Source organism: Palaemon carinicauda, chromosome 28 (assembly GCF_036898095.1).
Source record: "Palaemon carinicauda isolate YSFRI2023 chromosome 28, ASM3689809v2, whole genome shotgun sequence".
In the NCBI taxonomy this organism is placed as follows: domain Eukaryota; kingdom Metazoa; phylum Arthropoda; class Malacostraca; order Decapoda; family Palaemonidae; genus Palaemon; species Palaemon carinicauda.
The window spans coordinates 43,401,264-43,425,361 of record NC_090752.1 but is presented as its reverse complement, the minus strand read 5'-3'; the positions used below and the strand labels follow the sequence as shown (position 1 = coordinate 43,425,361).

Here is a 24,098-nt window from a genome sequence, read left to right as displayed (position 1 = left end):
ATTACTATTATTACTATTAGCTAAGCTACAATTCTAGTTGGAAAAGCAGGATGCTATAAAACCGAGGGCTCCAACAAAGAAAATAGCCAAGTGAAGAAAGGTAATAAGGAAAGAGATGGAATAGTGTGCCTGAGTGTACCCTCGAACAAGAGAACATATGTTTCACGAAGCAAATAATCAAACAAAATCATACCAAATTGTATGGGCTATAGGCCTACTATATATGACTAACATACAGGTAAAATCAAAACGTACAACTGAGATTAACACACTTGTTTTTCACCTTGGATGACATAATCAACGGATTTTGAGCGAAGCGAAAAATCTATTTTTGGGTGAGATAGCCATGGCGTCCTGATGGAAGGTTCCTTTTTGGTAGCTTCCTTGGGTATAAGACTACTAAGATATTCCCAGAGAATTTAACCACAGGTTATCACAGAATTCTAACTTCTGGAGCGAGTATCTCAAAGGTTTCCCTTTAAGACATCGTAATACAACAGGGGACGCGCATGTCTGAACGCGCCACATAGCTATCTTCACCCCGAACAGAGTTAATGCTTCGGTGTGTAAGGACTGAGAATAGCTGGGAGCCGTTCCACAGCTAATCTCACTCGTGGCTACTACTGATACTCGAGACGTAAACAAACGGACGCCATTGCTCTAATGACGTCACGCCCGTCTTCATCCTGAAGCCAGTTGCTGCCCATCACCATGATACAGTAGCACAGGGTGGGAACAAAACTGGACTAAGTAGTAGGGAGGGTCCATCAGGACGCCATGGCTATCTCACCCAAAAATAGATTTTTCGCTTCGCTCAAAATCCGTTTTTTGGGCTCAAGCCATGGCGTCCTGATGGAAGAGTACCAGAGAATCAATGTATCGTGGTAGATTTTCCCCCAGTATTAAGTGCCTAAGCATTGACAAAACAGCAAAGTAATCTTAGGTAAAGAACCATAGGGACGAAGTATCCTGCCCCCCTTGGCAGGAAGTTCCCATGGGCTATGCCGACGTCAAAGTGGTATTGAAGGGCTATTCATCCTGAGAGAAGAACTTGAAGAACTTAGAGATGAAGCGGAATGTTTGGTATTTGTATAGGAACATTCTGAAATTAGACCAGTGGTGGTTGGGCACTGTGTATAGAGTTCATCTCTTGGTTATCAGAAGTAAGTATTCGTGTAGGAACCTTACTTAGTCAGGGTGAATATAATTTAGGATTAAACATCTTAAATTCTTCATAACCATAAGAAAGGAGGAATAAATAAAACTATGACAGGTATGTATTTCATAGTAAGTAGGAGCTGAAAGAGACGCATAAGTAATAAAATAGAAATTTTATTTCACAATGCAGAAATTAAATAATTTACAGCAAAAGTAAAGTTCATTTACAGTAATAATAATGTACATAGAAATAAAGGCTTGCTCTTGAATCTGAAAAGGAATTTCAGGATATTAGTAGGTACTCGTTCTCGAGGAACGCAAGTCTTTAAATAACACATCATGCTCAAGGCATGCGGCACTTGTGTGACACTATGACATTTCACCTGGGATAAGAACAGTTATAAAAGCACTAAGTGTTTTTAGACATCACTATGAATCGCTCGAGGGTCAACATAGGCACCCGAAGAGTTAGAGTCCCAAGTAACTCACTGTTCTACGCAGAGTTAGGTGCAGGTTTCATAACACTACCTGCGGCTACCACAAAATGTTTGACTTCGTGCACTTGTTTCGCATAATGTTTAAAGAAAACTCGCGAGGACTTCCAACCCGTGAAGTTTTTAAGGCTTTCAAAGTCCATGCTCTGAAAGAAATTCAGAGAAGATGCCACTTTTCTAGGATCATGACCAGCGGGTGTACTGTTCGGATCCGCTCTGCGAATGAAGTAGGTGATTTTCGCTCTTAATTGTTTCAGTGACAGGTCGCTGCCCGATGTTTCTCCTTTGAAGAGTTGGCCTCCACCAAAGTTCGAAGTTCTGCGAAGATAGACCTTGAGACTCTCTACTGGACATAGAGAGACATCCTCCTTCAGGGGGCATATTCTCCAAGGGCCCCATCTTTTGGTGGGTAATTCATTTTTAGCGAGAAACGTCGGATCAGGGGAGAGGGTCACTTCTCCTGAATCGGTAAACAGGATGTGTCCTTCTTCTCTTGATAATGCCACTATTTCGCTGACTCGAGCTCCCGAAGCGAGAGCAAATAAAAATATAACTTTCTGAGTCAGATCCTTGAGGGGGCATGAATCATTGTCCAAGTTGGAGGCGAAATGGAGTACCTTGTCTAGTGACCAGGAGATCGGTTTCGGAGGGGGTGGTGGACGTAGGCGAGCACATGCTTTTGGTAGTTTGTTGAAGATGTCGTTGGACAGATCAATTTGGAAAGCATATAGAATTGGTCTAGCCAAGGCCGATTTGCAGGTGGAAATCGTATTGGCTGCTAATCCTTGTCCATGAAGGTGAATGAAGAAGGACATACAGAAATCAATTGTGATTTCTTTAGGATTTTTTGCCTTAACAAAGGAGACCCATTTCCTCCAGGATGATTCATATTGCCGTCTCGTGGATTCGGTCTTGTATTCCTCTAGGAAGTCTAGACTTTTCTTCGAGATTCCAAACCTCTTCTTTGCGGCAAGGGAGAGAAAATCATGAGATGAAGGTCCTTGATTTTCGATGATGAAGCGAAGACAGTCGACTTCTGTACTTGTTGAGAGAGAACTGGGCCCGGGAGAGGGATCAGCTTGGGCTGCAGCTCCAGGACTAGGGGGTACCAGTTGCTCCGGGGCCACTTGGGAGCCACTAGGGCCGCTGTCCCTTTGAAGGTTCTCAGTTTGGAGAGGACTTTCAACAGAAGGTTGGTGGGAGGGAACAGGTAGATCTTGGACCACCTGTTCCAGTCCAGTGACATGGCGTCCACTGCTTCTGCTTTGGGGTCCTCGTACGGGGCTACGTACAGAGGAAGTTGATTGTTGTCGCTCGTTGCAAAGAGATCTATCTGAAGTTCTGGGACTTGGTGAGAGATGAAGGAGAACGATCTTGCGTCTAGAGACCATTCCGACTCTATCGGGTTTGTCCGAGATAGAGCATCCGCTGTCACATTGCGGAATCCTTGTAGGTGAACTGCAGACAGGTGCCACTTCTTCTTCTCCGCCAGACGGAAGATTGGGAGAAGCACCTGATTTATCTGGGGCGATCTTGAGCCTTGGCGATTGAGACAACGAACTACCACCGAGTTGTCTAGGGTTAGACGGATGTGGATCGAGGGCGGCGGGGATAACTTCTTCAGAGTTAGAAGGACCGCCATGGCCTCCAAGATGTTTATGTGGAACGTCTTGAATAGTGGAGACCAGGTACCTTGAACCTGTTTCTGGTGGGAGTGACCTTCCCAACCCTCCAGTGAGGCATCCGTGTGGATGTTGAGTGATGGAGGAGGGTGTTGGAGAGGAATGGACCTTTTCAGGGCCTTTTCTTCCGACCACGGCTTTAGGAGGCGTCGTAGTCTGTTTGGAAGCCGTCTCTTGAGGTCTCTTCGAGCGATGGATGCCGAGCGTCTCCAGACTCCCGCGGCATCCTTTAGCTGTGCACGAAGCACTGGGTTTGTCACTGAGGCGAATTGTAGAGAGCCTAGAACTCGTTCCTGCTGTCGTCTTGAAATGCGTTTGGATTTCAGTAGTCGCTTGACAGACCCTGCTATTTCCTTCCTTTTCTTCTGGGGGATGGAAAGGCGGTGTGACTGAAGATTCCAGTGGATTCCCAACCACTGAAACTTCTGAGCTGGAGAGAGGCGAGATTTTTTCTCGTTGATCTTGAATCCCAGGTGTTCTAGGTACTGGGTAACTTCGTTGCAAGACTTTGCACACTCTTCGGGCGAGGGAGCCCAGACTAGCCAGTCGTCGAGGTAGGCCATCACCTGGACGTTTCTTAGGCGGAGCTGTTGTACTATGGCATCCGCCAGTTTTGTGAAGATCCGAGGGGCCACATTGAGGCCGAAGGGCATGGCCCGGAAGGCGTAGCTTTTCCTTTGGAGTCGAAATCCTAGGTAGGAGGAAGCGTGATGGTTCATTGGAATGTGCCAGTAGGCATCCGCCAGGTCTATAGAGACCGTGTAGGAACCTTGAGGCAGAAGGGTCCTTATTTGTTGAAGCGTCAGCATCTTGAATTTGTTGTTCTCTATGAACTTGTTGAGGGGGGATAAGTCCAGAATGACTCTGAGTTTGTCCGAGTCCTTCTTGGGAACACAAAATAGTCTCCCTTGGAACCTGGTGGACTTTACCTTCCTTATCACCTTCTTGTTCAAGAGGTCTAGAACATATTCTTCCAGAAGGGGGGTTGATTGCTGGAAGAACTGCTGGAAGATTGGGGGTGGTTGCGTCCAACTCCAGCCTAGACCGTTCTTGATGATGCTGTGTGCCCAGGGATCGAAGGTCCAACGATCCTGGAATTGGCGGAGTCTTCCTCCCACCGGAAGCACTTCATTGCTTCTGGTGTCCCGAGGACTTGCTGCCTCGGCCGCTAGCTCCCTTTCCTCCTCTACCTCTGGAGGGACGGCGAGATGCGTCTTTGCTTGCACCCCTGAATGAGCCTCTACCTTTGGCATGAAAGGTAGTTGATGGTTGCTCAAAGGCAGGGGTGAAGACCGGTGACTGTGACAACACCGGTTGGGGGACCAATTGAAAGGTCTGTTGTGGTTGGGCAACCATTTGGGAGGTAGCGGGTCCCGGAAACTGACGTCTTTGCTGACGTTGCTGGGGTTTTGACTTCTGAGGTTTCCTCTTAGGCTGAGGTCCGTCGTCCTGAGAGGGTTTCCTTTTCCTGGACATGCCCCACTTGTGGAGAAGGTTCCTATTCTCCGTGGCGGCTCTGTCAGTTATTTCCTTCACAAGGTCAGAAGGAAACAGGTGCTTTCCCCAGATGTTGGAGGAAATCAGCCTCCGGGGTTCGTGTTTCACGGTGGCACCGGCAAACACGAATTCACGACAGGCTCTTCGAGCCTTTATGAAGTGGTACAAGTCCTTCATTACCGTTAGTAAGTGGGATTTGGAGAGTACCATGTAGTGATCTGGTACTCTAGTGTCACAGGCCATAACTTCCAGTTGGACTTGATGAGAGAGAGATGCCGCAAGCCTCTCCTTCGTGTCTTGTTCCCGGCGAAGGAGGTGATCGTTGAGCTTAGGGAGGTCTTCATTAAACTGACGTCCGGCGACGTCAGGATCGAGCCTTCCCACGACGAAAGTATGCTGAACATCTTTCCAGTGTCGAGCGTCAGGGGGGGGTCACGATGGAGAAGGGTCTGCACTCCTCCAGTGCAGGGCAGGGTTTCCCTTCTTCCGCCGCTTTAAGGCATGCAGCTAAGGCCTTTTCCAAGAATGGAAGAACCGCAGTATCAGGTGCAACGTAAGTAGGGTGCTTCTTGCTCAATGCCGGAAGCTTAGAGCAGGTAGAGCCTCTACTCTTGAATGCGGAGGCTAGCATAGCCTGGGCCTTTGCGAGATCGAACACTATCTCTTCCTTAGGTTCGGTCTCTTCCTTCGAGGCAGGTTCGGAACGAAGCCGGACGTAACAGTCCGGGTAGGCCTCAAAGCTTGGGAAGAATTCCACATCTTCCAAAGGGACCGTGCCGATCTTATCACTAACGAAGATCCTGCCGGTCGCAATAACCATATGCTCTGCATACCTCCACGGGTTGGCATGAGAGCAAGCGGGGAGATCCTTGACCGAAATCTTCTTCGGCTCTCTGGATCCTATCATCGACCTGATGGACTCCTGGTTCTCCTTCAGCCTGTCGTCCATGACGGCTCTAATCAGCCGGATCAGTTCTTGAGTAGAAGAAGAAGGATCCGGAGTCAAGGAGGTAGACGGAATAGACATTTCCGTCGGTGTAGGAGTAGGAGGGGGGATGGACGAGGGAGCAGCTTCTAGCTCCGACTCGGTGTACTCCACCTTGTCTTCGTCCTCTTCGGCTCCTTGAGCCATAAGCGTCTTCTCCGTGTCTTCCGAGACGTCTGAAATCTGTTCGTCATCCTCGGAATCCAAACGACACTCGTGCATGGACTGAGCCATGACCACATCAGGTTCCACCGTAATTTGGACAGTGGGGATCACATCTTTGGGTACCACTGAGTCAGGGGAGGCCTTAGGGAACAATAGTGACCTCAGTTCTTCGGTGGCCAGGTACGGTCCGGTAGCATTTTTCTGGAAGCCACGCACCCACTTGCGCAGCTTTTCACGAGAAATGTCTCTAACCTCCGCTGAAGGAGGGTTATGGAAGGCCTCAACTAGGTGGGCCTGGCAGACCGTACAATCCAGTGGATTCCAAAACTTCAAATCCCCTTTCTTGTCTGCACAAGGGGCGTGAGTCCTGCAAGCCGTATGCCCGTAAAACTGCGGGCGTTTCACAGCGCAGAAGGCGAAATCACACTTCATCTGCTCCTCCTGTGGAAGAAAGAGAAAATGAGTATGGGGGAGTCATAAGAATGGCTCTTAAACTAAGTTAATATTAATCATTAATTTTAACTTAAAGAAGGTGTGATGCATAGAGAATGAAAATAGTAAAGGAGAACATGCTCCATGCATCTCGCCCGGCTGGTTACCATAAGCTTGGTCCCTGGATAATCCGAGTGACCGAGGGCACTGGATATAATTTCCTAGAATTCCAAGTATTTTGGAATTCCATGGAAAAAACCAAGGACAAGATTGGGACCGAATTCATTCGGTTCCCAGTTAAGGGCCAGAAGGCCTCATTTAAAAGGTAACTGCTTCTGGCAACCAGCCGTGCTAAGATGCACATAGCATGCTGGAATTAGAAGAATGCAAAGAGACAGCATGATCACTAATAGAGCAGTACTAGGTACTGATCTTAATAGCAGAAGCAGCTTATCTGTTTGCGATATAGGGCTATCATAGTCTTATGATAGCTACAGTAAGGGGGTGCAAGTATTCTTGACGCCTCCGGGGCATCCGGCAAGCCGCCGGCATGCCGGAGCTCGCTCCAGCATAGATTCTGGCATTAGGACAGACAATGTTCAAAGTCAGTCAAATACCAGGATGGCGGCCGCCGGCACAACGGCGGCACGCCGGCAGGGAGCGGCGGCTCCGGCAGTCGGAGGATGCCAGGTTGGTGACTGGGATAAGGATGGTAAAGGCTGTATCGGGTTGCCGGCAGTATATGCCGGCACTCCGGCGGTCGACCGGCAAGCGGACGACTAGATAGGAGTAGGAGAGCCGCCGGTAGTAGCCGGCGGCAGCCGGCAGTCCCTCGGTACACGGGGGGCTGGCGGCAAGGTTAGGGAGAGTCACCAAGTAGGAGGCAGGTATTGCCGACAGTAGAGGCGGCAAGAGACCGGCACCCGGATAGGGAGAGAGACAGGGGGGAGGGGGGAAGGGATGTAGGAAGTACCATCAGGATTCCAGACATCCCTCCCCCTCCCTGAGGGGGTGTACCCATGATAGAGGCAGGCTCTAACATCCATGAGCAGGGGTCACTAGGGACCGGGAGCAAGGTAGCCCAAGGGAGGGCTAGGGAACACCCAAAGGGGGGGGGGGGAGACTCCCATATGCAGAGCTATACTGGTAACTAACCTTATAGGACACTATGAAGGTATATGTACCAGAGCGGACTGCACAAGGAAGCTCGGGTAGCCCTACTATTCCACCCTAAGGAGGAGTGTAGGACAGGGGACAGATGGGTATAAACTAACCTAAGCATAGGCTAGGCTATACAAGAGATAGGTGGGGAGGGAGAAGAGAGAAGTCTTCCCAGGAAGGGTTTCTGTACCAGAGCGGCCACTAAGGAAAGGGAGGACACTCCCTAACCTAAGATCAGGCAGATCAGCTAAAACGGTGCAAGAGTACAGTTTCAGCATGGAACAGAGAAACCTTCCTAACCTAACCTAGAACAGGGCTAAGAGTCCTGAACTAGGAAAGGAAGAAGACATATCGCTATCGCAGGAAAGTCATAGACTATCCTAGCCATAGAGGTAGGCTAGCCTAACCTCACTCTCGGACGCAGCCCTAAAGGGGGTTCATTCCTTTAGGGAGGACAGAGAGGCGATATATACTCTATTAGACAATTAATCCCTTTACTCAGAAAAGGAATCAAGGCTAAATAGAGGGAATGCCAAGGCAGGGGATGAAGGAAGCATATAGGGGTCCTAACATTAGGTTAGGCTAGAAAGAGTCACTGACTAGCCTATCCCCTATATGGTCCCTGAAGGCGAAAACATTTGCATCACTGTCAAAAGTATTGTAAAATAATGCCACTATCTTCATAACTTAGTCTAGGATCACTAATAAATCATGCATGAACACTTGTATGTAGGCTCCTGGCCTGGGGGCTATAGTAGCCGACTGGTATGAGGTCAATCGATGACCGATAAAAAGCGTCTAAACACGATATAAAAGTTCCTAGCTATGAAGACTAAATAAACTAATGTATTCGATTAGTATATAAAGCCGGAAACGTTGTTGTGGCTAACTAAATAAGACATGCATAACAACAACGACGCCATAAAATGGCGGGTCCGGTAGAGGCACAGCTCTGCCACAAAACAGCAATTATCTCGAAAAGTAATATTTACTTTACGGCCAGAGCTTAATTAAACAATACTGGAACCTTGTACTCAACTTTCCAGAAGAAGGCGAGGCTGAAGGTAACGACATAGCGAAGATGCAAAACGATAAAGTTAACACAGGGAAAATCCGTCTAAGTAGGGCAGCTACTAAACAAAGGAAGAAGACGGGCGTGACGTCATTAGAGCAATGGCGTCCGTTTGTTTACGTCTCGAGTATCAGTAGTAGCCACGAGTGAGATTAGCTGTGGAACGGCTCCCAGCTATTCTCAGTCCTTACACACCGAAGCATTAACTCTGTTCGGGGTGAAGATAGCTATGTGGCGCGTTCAGACATGCGCGTCCCCTGTTGTATTACGATGTCTTAAAGGGAAACCTTTGAGATACTCGCTCCAGAAGTTAGAATTCTGTGATAACCTGTGGTTAAATTCTCTGGGAATATCTTAGTAGTCTTATACCCAAGGAAGCTACCAAAAAGGAACCTTCCATCAGGACGCCATGGCTTGAGCCCAAAAAAGGAATTTAGATTAAATGAAACTCTTAAAAATGAAGCAATATAATTAATATAAAATGAAACTCACAAAAACAAAGTTTACTTCTAACATGGGCCATATCAAAACCAGGTGAATATAACGCTGGAGAACAGTAGTGGGTAATTTGGGAACTACAGTACTACAGTAATACCTCTAGATACGAAATTGATTTGTTCCAAAGTGGCTTTCGCACCATGATTTTTTTGTATGAGGGCAGTTTTACATGTAAATCGCCTAATTTGTTCCAATCCCTACAAAAACACTGCAATAAATTTTATAATAAAGCTATAACTACAATGAAATACAGCCAAATACATTTGAATCATTCAATATACCTAACGTAACTGTTAATACCTGTAAATTAAGTAGTTATAAGAACATGATACAATAATAAATAGGAAATAATACATTACGTACAGTACACTACAGTACAGGTAGTCGACGACTTACGACAGATAGGGACTGAGAGACGCGTCGTAAGTTGATTTCGTCATGTGTCGAACTAAAAAAGTATAGTTTCCGTAGATTTATTATGATGCGTTATGATTTGGCAATCATCTCGATCATATTTTACTAATATTTTCTTACTGTCTGTCATTATTCCATTTTCTTGTTTCATAGGATATCATATTCTCTATTATGTAATGTATTTTTGAATGCTATTTTTCAATTTTGGAAGCATTTTACCAATCAAGAATTAATTAAAATTTTGTTTACCTCTGGTTATGATCAGCTGATCAGAAAGTGCCGCTACCTGCCGTATCAAAATATGGTGTACATACGAATGGCATATTTTTTTTTTCTTTAAGTTTTCTAACTTAAAAATATCTTCATGATGAATAATACATCAGTGCCAATATGTTACAGGAAATCAGTTTCCATACAGTTCTTCTTCTTATTAGGTATCATGCGAAATCTTTGTAGCTCTTTCTCTGTGCTTTGTGTGTGTGAGTGTGTGTGTGTGCTTGCTCTTGCAATTGCATACGGGAAGTTAATTTGTAAAGCTTCATACAGTATTCAATTTTTAATTCAAAATTAAGCCCTCATATTTCATTAGACATTATTGTGTTTAATTGTGTTTTATTAAAGCATGTTTATATTTTATTGTTCAATTTCTTGAGCATATCAATAATCAACAAATACTTTTGATTTACTTTTGGTTGGCATCAGCTGATCTCAAGGTCACCCTGCCGTATAACGATTATGCGCAAATATAGTACATATAACACTGATTTATACAATTTTCTTAACATTCAAAATCTCCACATAATGAATATTACATCTGTGCCAATATGTTATAGGGTATCACATTTTCCATACAGTTTGTTTAAACACTTTACTAGTTATAAAAGGAATACACACACACACACACACACACACACTCACTCTCTCTCTCTCTCTCTCTCTCTGTCCAGAAATATGACATCATCAGACTTTTTTCTTAAATTTACGGTAAGTTATACTAACCTCATAACTAATGATAGAGACCACTAAAACACTTGATACCGTTACTTGGTGTTTCGATGATGGGAATGCTGTAATAAGATTACTTGGTAACACGATGAAAGGAAAACATTTGGTTTGTCAGCGCGCTTCCGCCATATATATGACATCACAAGACACGTGACGTAAACTCTACAAAGAATGACTTGCAAAATATATAAATTATTTTCTGTTTTCTTGCAAGAAACAAAAAGAAAATGCTAAATTACCATGCAAAAGTTTTTTATTTTTAGAATGTAAAAGGAAATATATTATTTTCAAGAAAATATTTGTCCTATTAGTATACTTTCTTTACATAAATATCGATCTATTATCAGATTAAATAAAACTAGCGTTCAGTCAAATTTACGCAACGTAGTACTCATGACAACCGATACAGACCCACAAAATACTGTGTATTGATACTTAATATTTCGATAATGGGAATACTAATATAGTGATGCCTCAGCATACGAAAGTAATCCGTTCAGGATACGGTTTCGTATGCTTATTTTTTCATATCCTGAGTCGCGTTTTACATGTAAATAGCCTAATCCGTTCCAAGTCTTACGAAATGACACCTTTTCTTTCATAAACACGCTAAACTGTAGTAATAAACATGCAATGCAGCCATTTCTATCATTCAATAATTAACCCAACCGTTAAAAACAGCCTAATCCATTCCAGAAACCACCATTAGATTATTCAATAATGTAGTTATAGCCTAGTTATCCCCTCCAAGCCCTAAGAAAACGGTCCGCTTTCTTTACTACTGTATAAAAGTTACGGTACTGTATGTAAAGCATTTGGATCAGTGAAGGTGTATTGTTACCTGTACACCTAAATTAAGGGTTGATACCCTGAAAAAAAGGTACAGTTAATTAACAAAAAAGTTGAAACTTACCTTTTGATTGAGACGATGTCCGATAGCGAAGTCGCGGCAGAGGAGGATGGTATAAGGCAGAAAACGTAACAAGTGACAGACTACGTACAATAATTTACACACTTAACACATTAACACTTAAACTTTACGAAATAAAAAAATGGCAGAAATAATTAACACTTAACATTATGTATGGAAAACTATAAAATGAAAGAAAAAATTACTTTAACCCTTAACGGTAACATAAAAAAATTGAATTTTTTCTTTTTTGCTTTTTTATAACTTTACGTTTTTCACATTTTCTAAATTTCTTCTACTTCTTCATCACTTTCTTTTTTCTGTTTCTTTTCTTTACTTTCACCTTCTACTTCTTCATCACTTCCTCTTTTCTGTTTCTTTTCTTCACTTTCACCTTCGTCTTGGCCTACTAATACTGCTGGCCTCTTTAATAAGAAACTATCCATGGAAGCTTGCTTCAGCCTACTTTTCAACACGTTTAATAACGATAACACGTGGCGTACGAATGTATTTAACACTAAGTCAAACAAGCGAAAGCACACGAAGTCAATGTTAACGATACCGCAGTCGGAATGAAAAGAGAGAGAGAGAGATGAACGCCCATGCGTAAGCAAGGTGGGATAGTTGCCGACCAATAGGAAAGCAGGATCTTATGGCGGCAGCTAGCATCTGAGTAGGGAGATAACCAATGGGTGAGCGGGAAGCTGTAAGTGAGTCTACCCAAGTTCAAAGTCTGGCGGAGCGCGCTTTTTAAAATTACTCTCAGCGACGAGTTGGGATCTCATAAGCTTTTCGTATCCTGAAATTGTTTTCGTATACTGGGGCATAAAAATCTTTGTATTGCTTTTCGTACCCTGAATTTTTCGTAAGCAGAAACTTTCGTATCCAGAGGTATCACTGTACTAATCGTAGCCTATTGGAAGGAAATCACTGTATCGCTCGATCGATTTACACCGGTGATATGACGTCACCAGACATATAATATGAACTCGACAGATATTAAAACTCTTCTTAATGTTTTCTTTTACTGAAAATAGATACTGTACATTAACAGTAAAAGAAAGTGATAATCTACCAAGATAAATCAGTTCATTTTTAAACAAGAAAATAGATTATTTTCAAGGAAACATTCGTCCTATTTCTGATAGACTTACGACGTCATCACCCTGGAAAAATCATCGTAAAGTCGAATCGTCATAAGTCGCATAGGTCGTAAGTTGAGAACTACCTGTACTGTACAATACTGTACATATATGAAATAACTTGTATACAGTACCGTACATACTCTAGTGTACTTTGTTAATGTTACCCCTTCTGAAAAGAGGCCCATTTTCTATCCTGCATAACCAAACCATTTTCTTCAACTTGTGCATATTCTTAACAGTAACTAATCTATTGTTTAGTAATACAGTTAATATTCATTGGTGATATGTTAATAAATAACTTACCTGTATTTTTTTTACACACTTATATTTTTTAGCTACAGGTACTCCTCGTACAACGAGATATGGACCAAAAAAAGCAGCATTTGAACGAATTGGTCGTTGATCAAATTATTCTCTCTTAATTGACTCGTAGCCTTTATTTTCAGTCATGTTATAATACACAAATAACTGTACAGCTTTTCTTTACAAAGGAAAAAGTACATTAAAGATTTTTATTTTTGCGTTACAAAGTAAAGGGTATATAACAGCTTTGTTTTTTATTTTACACGTGGGTTTTAGGAGGTTTTCCCCCAGAAAAGGTTTGTTTATCTGCATTGAACAGCCTCTCTTTCGGTAACGAGTCGGCAATATTCTTTCAGTCAAATATTTCAAAGAATATAACTTTTCTAAACAAATTACAGGGTATATCAAAACATTATTTTTGTTTAGTACAAGATAAATAAAAGTTTCATTTTTTGTTTCCCTATACTGTACTGTATTTAAATAAAGAGAACGAGTGATGTTGAGTGCTTGCGAAGCTCATCACTATCACATAAAGGCTGAGCTCGTATGTTGTCTATGGGTGGTGGTGTGACAATACTGTCATCATACTGCTACAATCATCTATTCTATTCTTCCCTGGCTTGCCATAAATGTTAACTTGATCGTTAATCATTGAACATTTTTTAAATTAGTAGTACCGAGTGAAATGCACTGTTTACAACAATAACTAAATTGTAGAATTACCAGAAATGATACGAGGGAATGCAGAATATGATCTCCCTGAAATAATTCCTGTGCACTTGGACAGGCAATGGTTGTAAATTAAAACAGGGGAAGACATCTTAAAACACAATAGGAAACCAATCTGAGAGCGTGGTCAATTACTGCCAGATCGATGTAGAAAGTGGAAACTATATTTCCAAGGAGACAACCTGAGCTTCCTACCACTTTCCTTTGTTAAGGGCATGTATTGTTTGAAGCAAAAGAAAATGGGAGATTTATAAAACTAAGGAGTTTATAGCACATAGATCAATACACCATAAAAAATAAAACCAACCTGAAATAGAGGTGGTTCTTTTGGATGAGGATGAAAGCCACTCTCTTGACAATTAGCTATAAATGATAATCCATGGTTGGGAGTAAGGGTGAAATATCCGGTTTCCTCGTACTTCGGCGCGCATACAATGGCCACAGCTTCTGGCATCATTAGTTGGTAGGAGCAGTGTGTATGCAAATCCACACTCGATAAAAATGCAGTTTGTGTTGGATGTGTCTGAAAAATATTTTCAAAGAACATTTGAGCAGTTTGAAAACTAGCATCTGGGTGATCTTAATATCAATTGATAGAGACAGAATACCAATATAATATACTGTACTGAACTTATCATTGACTAGTTATAAAATCTGAAAAAAATTCAAAATAATATTTACTGTTTCATTACAGTAACTTGCCTAATATTTATGTACTATATGCTTAAAAGTATAAAGTTTACAACAAAAAATGGTAAAATCCTGAGTTTTACTCAAAATTCTTGATTAGCACAAGTTAGTTTCTCAATTTTACCACCAAAAAGTACACACAAGCATTGATTAACCTTTTGAGCACCAACATTATACCCAACCAAAAATATAGTACTTATGGACCAGGCCATTTTATGGTGACATTTTACTTTACTCACAATAGCATAAAAACTATCTGATAAGACTCAACTACCATTTTGTTCATAAAACTGCATACATTTTCTTTTCATCAACATATAATTTTACATACTGTATTTTGTGAAATTTTCATATTCGTCAATTATAAAAAGAAAAAAAAGGTAGAACATAACTGGAAAAAGTATGTCCAGTAGCAACAAAAAAAGTAGCAATATCTGGACATGAATACATCTAATGGCACTTGAAGCTTTAATAATCACAAATTAAAAAAAGTATTTGTATTTTTCCTAACTACTGTATACAAATTAAAAAAAGTATTTGTATTTTTCCTAACAACTGTATACAAAACTAAGTCCTTTTATAGGAGTATGATTTCAGCAAAGCTGAAAATTTGGCTGTCAAGATTTTATAATGTGTCGGTAGTTAAAGGCAGATATTGGGGAAGCTCCACCCCATGCTGGCTCACTGAGTAGTCATTTTGACCTTTGCCTAGGAATTGCGTGGTGAAAGAGGCGGGTAGTTAAGTCGAGTTACGTGAGCAATAGATGGGGAGCTTCCTGTTGTGACTTGATGCAAGTCAGGACACTTTTCGCAACTTAAGATGTAGAGATCATTCTGCACCTACTACCTGTCCCTGGAAGCTGAGTTTGGATGACTTTCTTCTCGGCCAAAGTGAACCTTGACGATAGGGCTAAATCCCTTGGCTATCAAGGGCATTCCATTCCAGCAATCCCTCCTAACACAATAGCTGAAAAACTGAGTCGATACAGCAATCTACAAAATATTTTTTTACTATTTTTTTTTTAATTTTTCATATTCTTTTTATTTTCTTTATAAATTTAAGCATTTACAAACCCTCCTAACACTTATAAATCCATTATACACTTCCTAAGCTAAAACTTACTTTTACTGTAGACACATTCTTACAAATACGTACCGATAAATGAAAATATTTAAATCTGAACACTCATTACCTTTGCCAGCTTCATTGCACCAAAGGTTGTTTTGATAGGTGTTATCTGTCTATGTATTTGTGATTTGCAAAACTCAAAAGCTATAGGACCAAATCTCATGAAATTTGGTGGGATGATTGGCCAAGATCCAAGGACAAGATATGCACTCTACAAAGTGGCCGTTCTAGTTAACGTATGTATTGCTTGACCAGGCCACGCTGTTGACCAAATTATATGCCCATTTACTGTGGACTAAAGCACAGTTGAATTTAAAATAAATATGATTTTAATAACTTGGATGCTTCACTTAGCTATATTCAACAACATTGATTAAATATTCAAACAATAGTATCGTATTATGAAATGAATTTCTAAATCTAAAATCAAATTTCGAACAATTACCTGTATAACTTATTTCAGCCGTTCACATCTGTGTCGGCTCCAAACAGATATAACTAATTACGTGACTAATTATCTTACCCTCATTGATTGTGACCAACCGACAACAGGTCCAAAAAGTCTCATTATGATTGAGTTAATCAAATTAAGGAAATCTCTATAAAGAATGAAACTAAAGCACAATACCTGTAGACTTTTTGGAACGCACAGTCGTCAAAATCTTTAGCCCTTGTTGGCTTTAATTGTTTAACAGGTAACTGCTTGTCAATTAGAAAATTGACAGTTGGTCACGTGGTCCTCTTTCCTTCCCCCACCAATTGGGTCTCTCTCCACCAACTGGTTACTGAGCCATTCTTTAAGAATATGTTGTCGTAAACCTGCTTATGTATGATGTGGGGAGGTGGGAAGGGTCTTCCATTAAGTTATACAGGTAAGTGTTCGAAAATTAATTTTAAATTTAAAAATTTATTTGTCTCACACTTACCCTGTATAACTTAATTCAACAAATTACCAGAATTTATCCTGGATGGAGGGCATAAGTAGAAATATTAACAGCTGATATAATTAAGTAATCTTTAAAGAATATAAACAGACTTGAGAGGACCTCAGAGTAGTTACCTTGACTGATAAAGGACATTTCCAAGTGTTGCAGTGAACTGGATCACCATCAGTCAAGTTCAGTCATGGCTGGGTCAGTCTTAACGCCTAGTCGACTAACTACCCTATTCTAAACTAAGTTCCTAACCCTGTCTCAACAACTTGCATACGTCGGTTAAGTCCGTTAGTCTAGTCATATGTCTCTGAAGTAAGGTAGGTGTAGGCCCCCGATGGGCCATCACTACCTTATTTCCTCTCATGCATTTATACAACCTGCCTACTCAAGGTTTTCCTTCGCACTGAGTGAGCCTTTATTCATATCCCATCTCATTCATGCCTTTCATTCTTCCTTACATACACTAAGTATTTAGGGTAGAAGGCCAAGTAGATGTTAACCAACAATTTCTCCAGCTGCGACAATTGGACCGAGAGATCGTATGTTATCATACACCAACTCCACGTCCTTTAGGTAGTGGGAAGCAAAAACTGTATTCCTTTTCCATAAAGCAGTGTTCAGGACTGACTTCAATGAAGAGTTCTTCTAAAATGAAAGGGACATGGAATAACCCCTCAGACTGTGGGTACCTCTTCCCTTCTTGGACGCACTGTCTGATAAAGATTGGGGAGAGGCCTTTGCTATGAATCTCCTGAAAAAGAAAGAAATAGAATTTTTCGTTATGGCCTTCGACTGTAGTTTAGGGGAGACAAAGAGAGCCCAGGGTCTGTGAGGGATAGCCTTGGTTCTGGCTAGATAATAGCACAAGGTTCTCACTGGGCAGTACAGTCTCTCCTCCTCCAGATGCCCAACTGTTTCACTTAAAGAAGAAAGAAGAAACTCTCTGGGAAAAGGGTTGGACTCTGATTCTGTTTTGGCTCTGAATTCTGAAAGGTATGTAAGAACCATATCTTGTGCCTACAGAAACAGAGATGGCTTGTATCTATCCCAGTCTTTTGGCTGTAGCTAAAGTAACCAAGAAAAGAATCTTTAAGTCTTGCAAAGATGCTAACCCGAGAGGTTCACACAAGCCCCTGCTAGAAACTTGAGAACCACATTCAAGTCCCGCTTTGGAGGACTAATGGAAAACTTGGGAACCTCAATCTCAAAAGATCTGATCAGGTCAGAGAGAATAGGCTCCTCAAAACCCTCACCAAAAGACAGCCTAAACACAGAGGTTAGTGCCGACTTATAAGCTTTAATGGCTGACACTGAAAGCTTTTTCTCCTTCATTAGATAAAGGAGGAAATCCGGAATCTTTGGAAATATAGGTCTAGACGAAGTGTGGTGGTTCCTCTTACACCAACCTCTATAAACTACCCACTTACACTGGTAGTCTAAATTGGTAGTGTGTCTTCGTGCCTTGGTGAGCTGTTCAGCTACTACTGAAGACACTCCCCTCGCTCTAGCGATACACTTGACAGTCTCCAGGCGGTTAGATGTAACGAAGACGGTCGAAGGTGGAACCTGTAAAAGTGTGGTTGGCGTAAGAGGTCGTACCTGACAGGCAACCTCCTTGGAATATCTATGGAAAGTTCTAGAAGTCTTGCAAACCATTCCTTCTGAGGCTAGAACGGGGATACCAGGGTCATTGTGCACCTCTGCGATCACTAAAATTTGTGTAAGACCTGGTCCATCATCCCTAATAGTGGAAAGGCGTAAATCTGTAGGTTCCTCCAGTCTTGAAGCATAGCATCGACCCCTGCAGATTGAGGATCTTTCTGAGGGCTGAAAAATGTCGGAAGATGGAAATTTAAAGCAGTTGCAAACAGGTCTATGTTTGCTGGCCAAAGGTGTACAAGGCGATCTAATACCTCCTGGTAAAGGGTCCATTCGGAACCTATCACCTGGTCCCCCCTACTAAGAGCGTCCGCAATGACATTCTCCTTCCCTGAAATGAATTGAGGTTGGAGAATAACGTTGTGATCCTCTCCCCACTGTAGGATCTCCTAAGCAAGAAGGTTGAGAGGTTGGGACTGTTTCCCTTTCCTTCTTCATATAGGAGATCAAGGTGGAGAAAAGCCTCCCTGATTGCCTTGAGTTCTTTCCAGTTTATGGACCTGGAGCTCTGCGAAGGATTCCATAACCCAGCAATGCTCTCTTGCTCTAGAAAAGCTCCCCACCTTATGTCTGAAGCATCTGTATGCAGAACAAGCGTAGGTTCGAGGACTTTGAGTGATAGTCCTGCATTCAAGTGTATCTCCTGGGACTACCAAAGAAGATCCTCCTGACAGCATGCTGTCCACTGAATTTGTTTGGTGTTATCCTGCCAATCCCAATGTTGTCTCAACATGAATTGAAGATCCCTCATGCAGCGTCTTCCGTTGGGAACTAGTTACGTAAGAGAAGCAAGGTGGCCTAGAAGGCTCATCCATAGAGAAACTCTTGGGGTTGGATGTAACAAGAACCCCTCTATAATTCTCCTGAGGTTGTCTTTCCTCTCTTGAGATGGGAAGAGCCTGAAAAGAGGAGAGACAATCTTCATTCCCAAATAAGTCGTCTGTTGAGATGGTGTGAGAGAAGATTTCTTGTGGTTTATCTTTATTTCAAGTGTCCGGCAAAGATCCAGGACCAATTCCTTCATACAAAGCGCTTCCTGAAAGGAGGGAGATAGGAAGAGCCAGTCATCTAGATAGCGGCACATCCAAATACCCATCGGGTGGAGTTTGGCTGCAACTGGGGCCATGACCCTGGTGAAGACCCGAGGAGCCATTGCCAGTCCGAAGCAGACACACTTGAACTGCCAAGTCTCCTCTCCCCAGTGGAAGCACAGAAGATGGCGAGAGTTCTGATGAATTTGGACTTTGAGATAAGCATCCTGGAGATCGATGGTAAAGAACTAGTCTCCTTCCCTTATAGCTAGAAGAACTGTCTTTGGAGTCTTCATCTTGAACTTCGTGATCTCTACGAAGGAGTTGTGAAAGAGAGATTGATGATGGGTCTCCAGCTTTCTAAGGCTTTCGTCACCACAAACATGTTGCAGTGAAAACTCCAAGAGTTGGGCGGGGCTGGCTATATGGCCCCCTTGAACTTTAGCTGTAGCATCTCCTCCCTGAGCATTTGTTGCTTTACGGACTTGTCAGAGTAACTGATGGATAGTGGCAAATGACTGGTCAAGGGTGGTTGAGACTTGAGAAGTATCCTGTACCTTTCCCTTAGTACGATGGTCCCCCAAGGGTCCGAATTCAGGGCCTCCAAAGCCTGCCAATGATGTTGTAAGCAGCCACCCACTTATAAGTGTCCGTGCGAAGGAACTGGCCCCATTTCTGAAAACCCTTTGGGATAGGGTTCTGTGAGGACCTAAAGTTCTTCTTCTTGTCCTGTTTCCTGGCTTGGAAGTTTGATGAAGCAGCAACTGTGGACTTCTGCTTCTTCCCATATCTATTATCATTTACTCGCCCTCCTTGCTGAAGAATAGGGCGTTTGCTTGAATCCTTCTGAGAGTAGGACTGTTTCTGTTACGGCTTATATGAAAGCGATTTCTTCAACAAATCATTTAGCATATCTTCCTTTCGCATCTTGGAAGACAGTTGGGCCCAAGAGAGAACGTCCTCCAGAATTGCAGGTTTCAAAAAGGTGATGTCCGAACATCTGGGATTCCCTCAGTAGGTCTTTATGACGCACGGAGAGAGAAGCAGGGGCTCTACTGAGAAAATGGTCCCTTCTTTTACGTCGGGTAACCCTCGTGGAAAGTAGCCTCCTTCATCTGGTCCTCAAGGCAGCGTCCAACAGACCTGGCTATCTGTAGGAAGAGGGGTCGGTGCATTGTGAGGAAAGAGGGTTCCTTCAGAAAAACTGTAAATACATACCACAGCCAGGCTAGCATGTTCCCAATCTCCTGTATTCTTCTAACGGAGGCTTCCAGTCTCTTGCACTCTTCTACTGTGATACCAACCATGGCATGTTCCCCTTTCACTCGTGAGGGTAAGACGTCCTCAAAGGAGGGGTTGAGAGATGTGGGAGCTGGACCATAAGAATCTTCTTCCAGCTGCAGGTATCTCTTGGTCTTGCCTAGAGCAGGATGCGTCCTGCCTGACATCTTTCTTTTGCTCGTTTCCTGACATCCTGGAGAGCTAACTCTAAGGGTTCTGATGGGGTCCATTTGGGTAACCTGTCATACTTCTGCTTCTCCAGACCTTGAACCAAGCAATTCAGGGGGGGCTTAGAGGAAGTCGAAACCTCCTTCACTTGCCGAACACTCTCTCGGAAAGCATTCTCAGAAAGACTCGTCAATTCCCTGAAGGAATTCGGGATATAAGTTTCAAGAGCTATGTCAACCATCTCGTCGTCCTGAAGAACTCTAAATTTCTCCGCTGTTTCCAAAAGTCTCCTGGAGAATTCTGCTTCTCCATCGTTGGATGAGGAACCGGTAGGAGACCTGTGATCATGCCGGGTCTCGGCTGAAAACGTTGCAAAGATCAGGGGCTTATGGTAGGGGAAAGAGGTCTACTCCTGGAAGGGAAATGGCTTCGGGAGTAATGTCTCCCAGTACTACTGGATAAAGAACGACGAGAATGTTTGGAGAACCTGCAGGATCTCGTAGGAGAGGTAGAAGAAGATCTATGGTGGGATTTAACAGATGAATGGCTAGATCTCTTGTCCTCCCAATGAGTCCTGGAATAAGGAGAAAGGTGGTCTGGGGAATGATGGGACCAACTCCGGTTGCTTCTCCTTGAAGACAGGCTTCTGGATCTTTGGTTAGAGGAAACACTATAGTCCCTCGACGACCTGAGAGATGAGAGTCCAAGTGTGCAGCTTGAAGAGTGATGAGACAGTTCTTTGTGACTGGGTCTTGATGTGTATCTACCCTTGGGAGACATGCTTGAGGTGGACTGTTGAGAGGTATGCCTCCTACTGCGAGACGAGCTCCTAGAAGAATATTTCCTGCGATTGGAACTCGGAGAAGACTTCCCTGGGTCTGAAGGTTCCTGGTCCTGCAAAGGCGCAGGGGAGCTCCGTCGTTGACAATGAGGAGAACGGTATCTTGACCTCCCTGGATCTGAAGATAAAGGAGCCTGCGAAGGTATGGGGTGCTCCCTTGCTAAAAATGGGGAGAGTGAATTAGCGATGGGGTTTCTTCGTCCAAGTTGCTCATACACCCATCACGGGTGACGGCGAACTGGACCTGCGACCTGCCCTGCTTTGGGGAGGGGATCACCTCAGGGTGTCCGCTTGCCTCAGCGACTGGCATACCAAGGGCAGGTGCAGAGCTGGAAGACAATACAGGAACATTTAAAGCATTACTGTACAGCAATTCACTTAAGAGGAAATGTCCTCACTCACCTTTGAGAACTTGGCCTCCCAAATAGCCAACAGTTTCTCAAAACAACTTATAATAGCATAAGAACTATTGACGGTAACTGTTGTAGCAGGAGAAATGGACCGGGCAACATCTACTGAGGAGCTAAAACTACTTAACCCTCCTTCTGGGACATTGTCCTTTAGAGGTTCTATCCCCTCCCTTAAGGCTGAACTAATCTCCTGGGAAGGTGAAAATCTAACCTCGTCCTCCGGTAGACCCCTCTTCGTGATCATATTCAACTTATAACTACTACGTTTCTTGGCTAAAGAGTCCATATGCTTGACATATAACTTACGGTCTTCTTTGGACCAACCCTTACACTCGTTACAAGTAACATTAATGTCACACTTAATACCCCTACAGGGCTGACAAAGAGAATGAGTATCAAAGGCAAACTTTCTACTTTTCCTAGTTGAACAATTACTGCAGAAGCATCAAGTCTCAGAGTCAGATGGCATATTTATAGTGCACTAACACCATCAAAGGATCCAAAACCACCTGAAGGCGACAAATCCAAGGTGTAGTCGTTAACAAAACCCAAAAGGAATTCTAAATAAATTCAATTATATCAGAATGTTGGAGCGACAGCACAAACGTGCTTCTGTGACAACAGATGATTAAAGAAAGGTTGGTGGAGGGGGGAGGGAAAGAGGACCACATGACCAACTGTCAATTTTCTAATTTACAAGCAGTTACCTGTTAAACAATTAGAGCCGACAAGGGCTAAAGATTTTCATGACCGTTCGTTCCAAAAAGTCTACAGGTATTATGCTTTAGTTTCATTCTTTATCAAGATTTCTTTAATTTAATCAACTTGATCATAATGAAACTTTTTGGATCTGTTGTCGGTTAGTCACAATCAATGAGGGTAAGATAATTAGTCACCTAATTAGTTATATCTGTTTGGAGCCGACACAGATGTGATCGGCTGAATTAAGTTATACAGGATAAGTGTGAGACAAATAAAAAATACAGTGAATATACGTCTTTTACATTGTTTACGTTTTTTTAGATGATCGAGATGACTGTCTACGTTTCCCAAATCAGCTGATTAAGGCAAACTACTGAATTCTTTTTTCCTTGCTAGAGACAATAATTACTTGAACTATGATATTTATTTTATCAAATAAAAATATGTAGTATATAGTAAAAAGGCTTTTCTCATATTTTATTTAGTGTTGATATTAATGGCATATCGAAGTTTAGGGGGATTTCATCCCTGTTACCCATGCAAAATTATTCTAGTCTTTACCTTTACAGTACTTGATTACAGTACAAAGTTTAGGAAATTACAGTACCTCTTTTATTTATTAATAGAAAAAATTTATTTTTAAAAAGAAATCTCTTTAAAGACTGCTAAACCTTTGTCTGCATCTTTTCCCACTTGTCGATGCATCTCATAATCTTGCGATTCACATGTCCATCTATTTCTTGTGAATCGCAATATTATGAGATGCATAACAATTCTTCTTCACCCAAGGGGTTAACTACTGTACTGTAATTGTTCAGTGGCTACTTTCCTCTTGGTAAGGGTAGAAGAGACTCTTCAGCTATGGTAAGCAGCTCTTCTAGGAGAAGGACACTCCAAAATCAAACCATTGTTCTCTAGTCTTGGGCAGTGCCATAGCCTCTGTACCATGCTTGAGGGGACATTCGGGCACACTTCTATCTAGTTTCTCTTCCTCTTGTTTTGTTAAAGTTTTTATAGTTTTGATAAGAAATATTTATTTCAATGTTGTTACTATACTTAAAATATTTAATTTTTCTTTATTTCCTTTCCTCACTGGGCTATTTTCCCTGTTGGGGCCCCTGGGCTTATAGCATCCTGCTTTTCCAACTAGGGTTGTAGCTTAGCATTTAATAATAATAATCAATAATAATAATAATAATAATGCATGAAATATGTTCATTTTTTATTCCTTTTTCAATTTGAAAAAGGAACACCATGGTCAGGTCTGTTTCTGCTCCTTCTGAAGGCCTTGGAGATCATAAGAGGTGAACTCAGTGCTGTGATCCTCCATCAACATCATCAACATTCAAGCCCACAGTCTTGTCATAAGGAACAAAGTTCTCGACTGCAGGCTCAAATTCTTCAAAATTCGTATCTGGTACACAGTCTGACCACATCACTTCTTCCAGGCAGAGTTCAGTACTACAGATGATACCCCCACAAACCAGACTTTGTTGATGAGCCTTAAACAGTGTAAACATGTTTTTTCTAGAATTCCTTGAATGTTAGATTAGTATCTGAATCATCGTTCAGTTTCCTGGGAGAAATGCTATAAAATATTGT

The 24,098-nt window shown here is 42.4% G+C and overlaps 1 protein-coding gene across 7 annotated transcripts in view; it reads right to left on the bottom strand.

Annotated features, from left to right (window-relative positions):
- LOC137621532 (STAM-binding protein-like) overlaps window positions 1-24,098 on the bottom strand; it is a 110,982-nt gene that overhangs the window by 8,575 nt on the left and 78,309 nt on the right. For all 7 annotated transcript variants that reach the window (XM_068351900.1, XM_068351898.1, XM_068351899.1 and 4 more), the window contains exon 10: window positions 13,958-14,173. In XM_068351900.1, coding sequence (XP_068208001.1) covers window positions 13,958-14,173 — 216 coding nt within the window. The remainder of the gene's footprint in view (window positions 1-13,957; window positions 14,174-24,098) is intronic.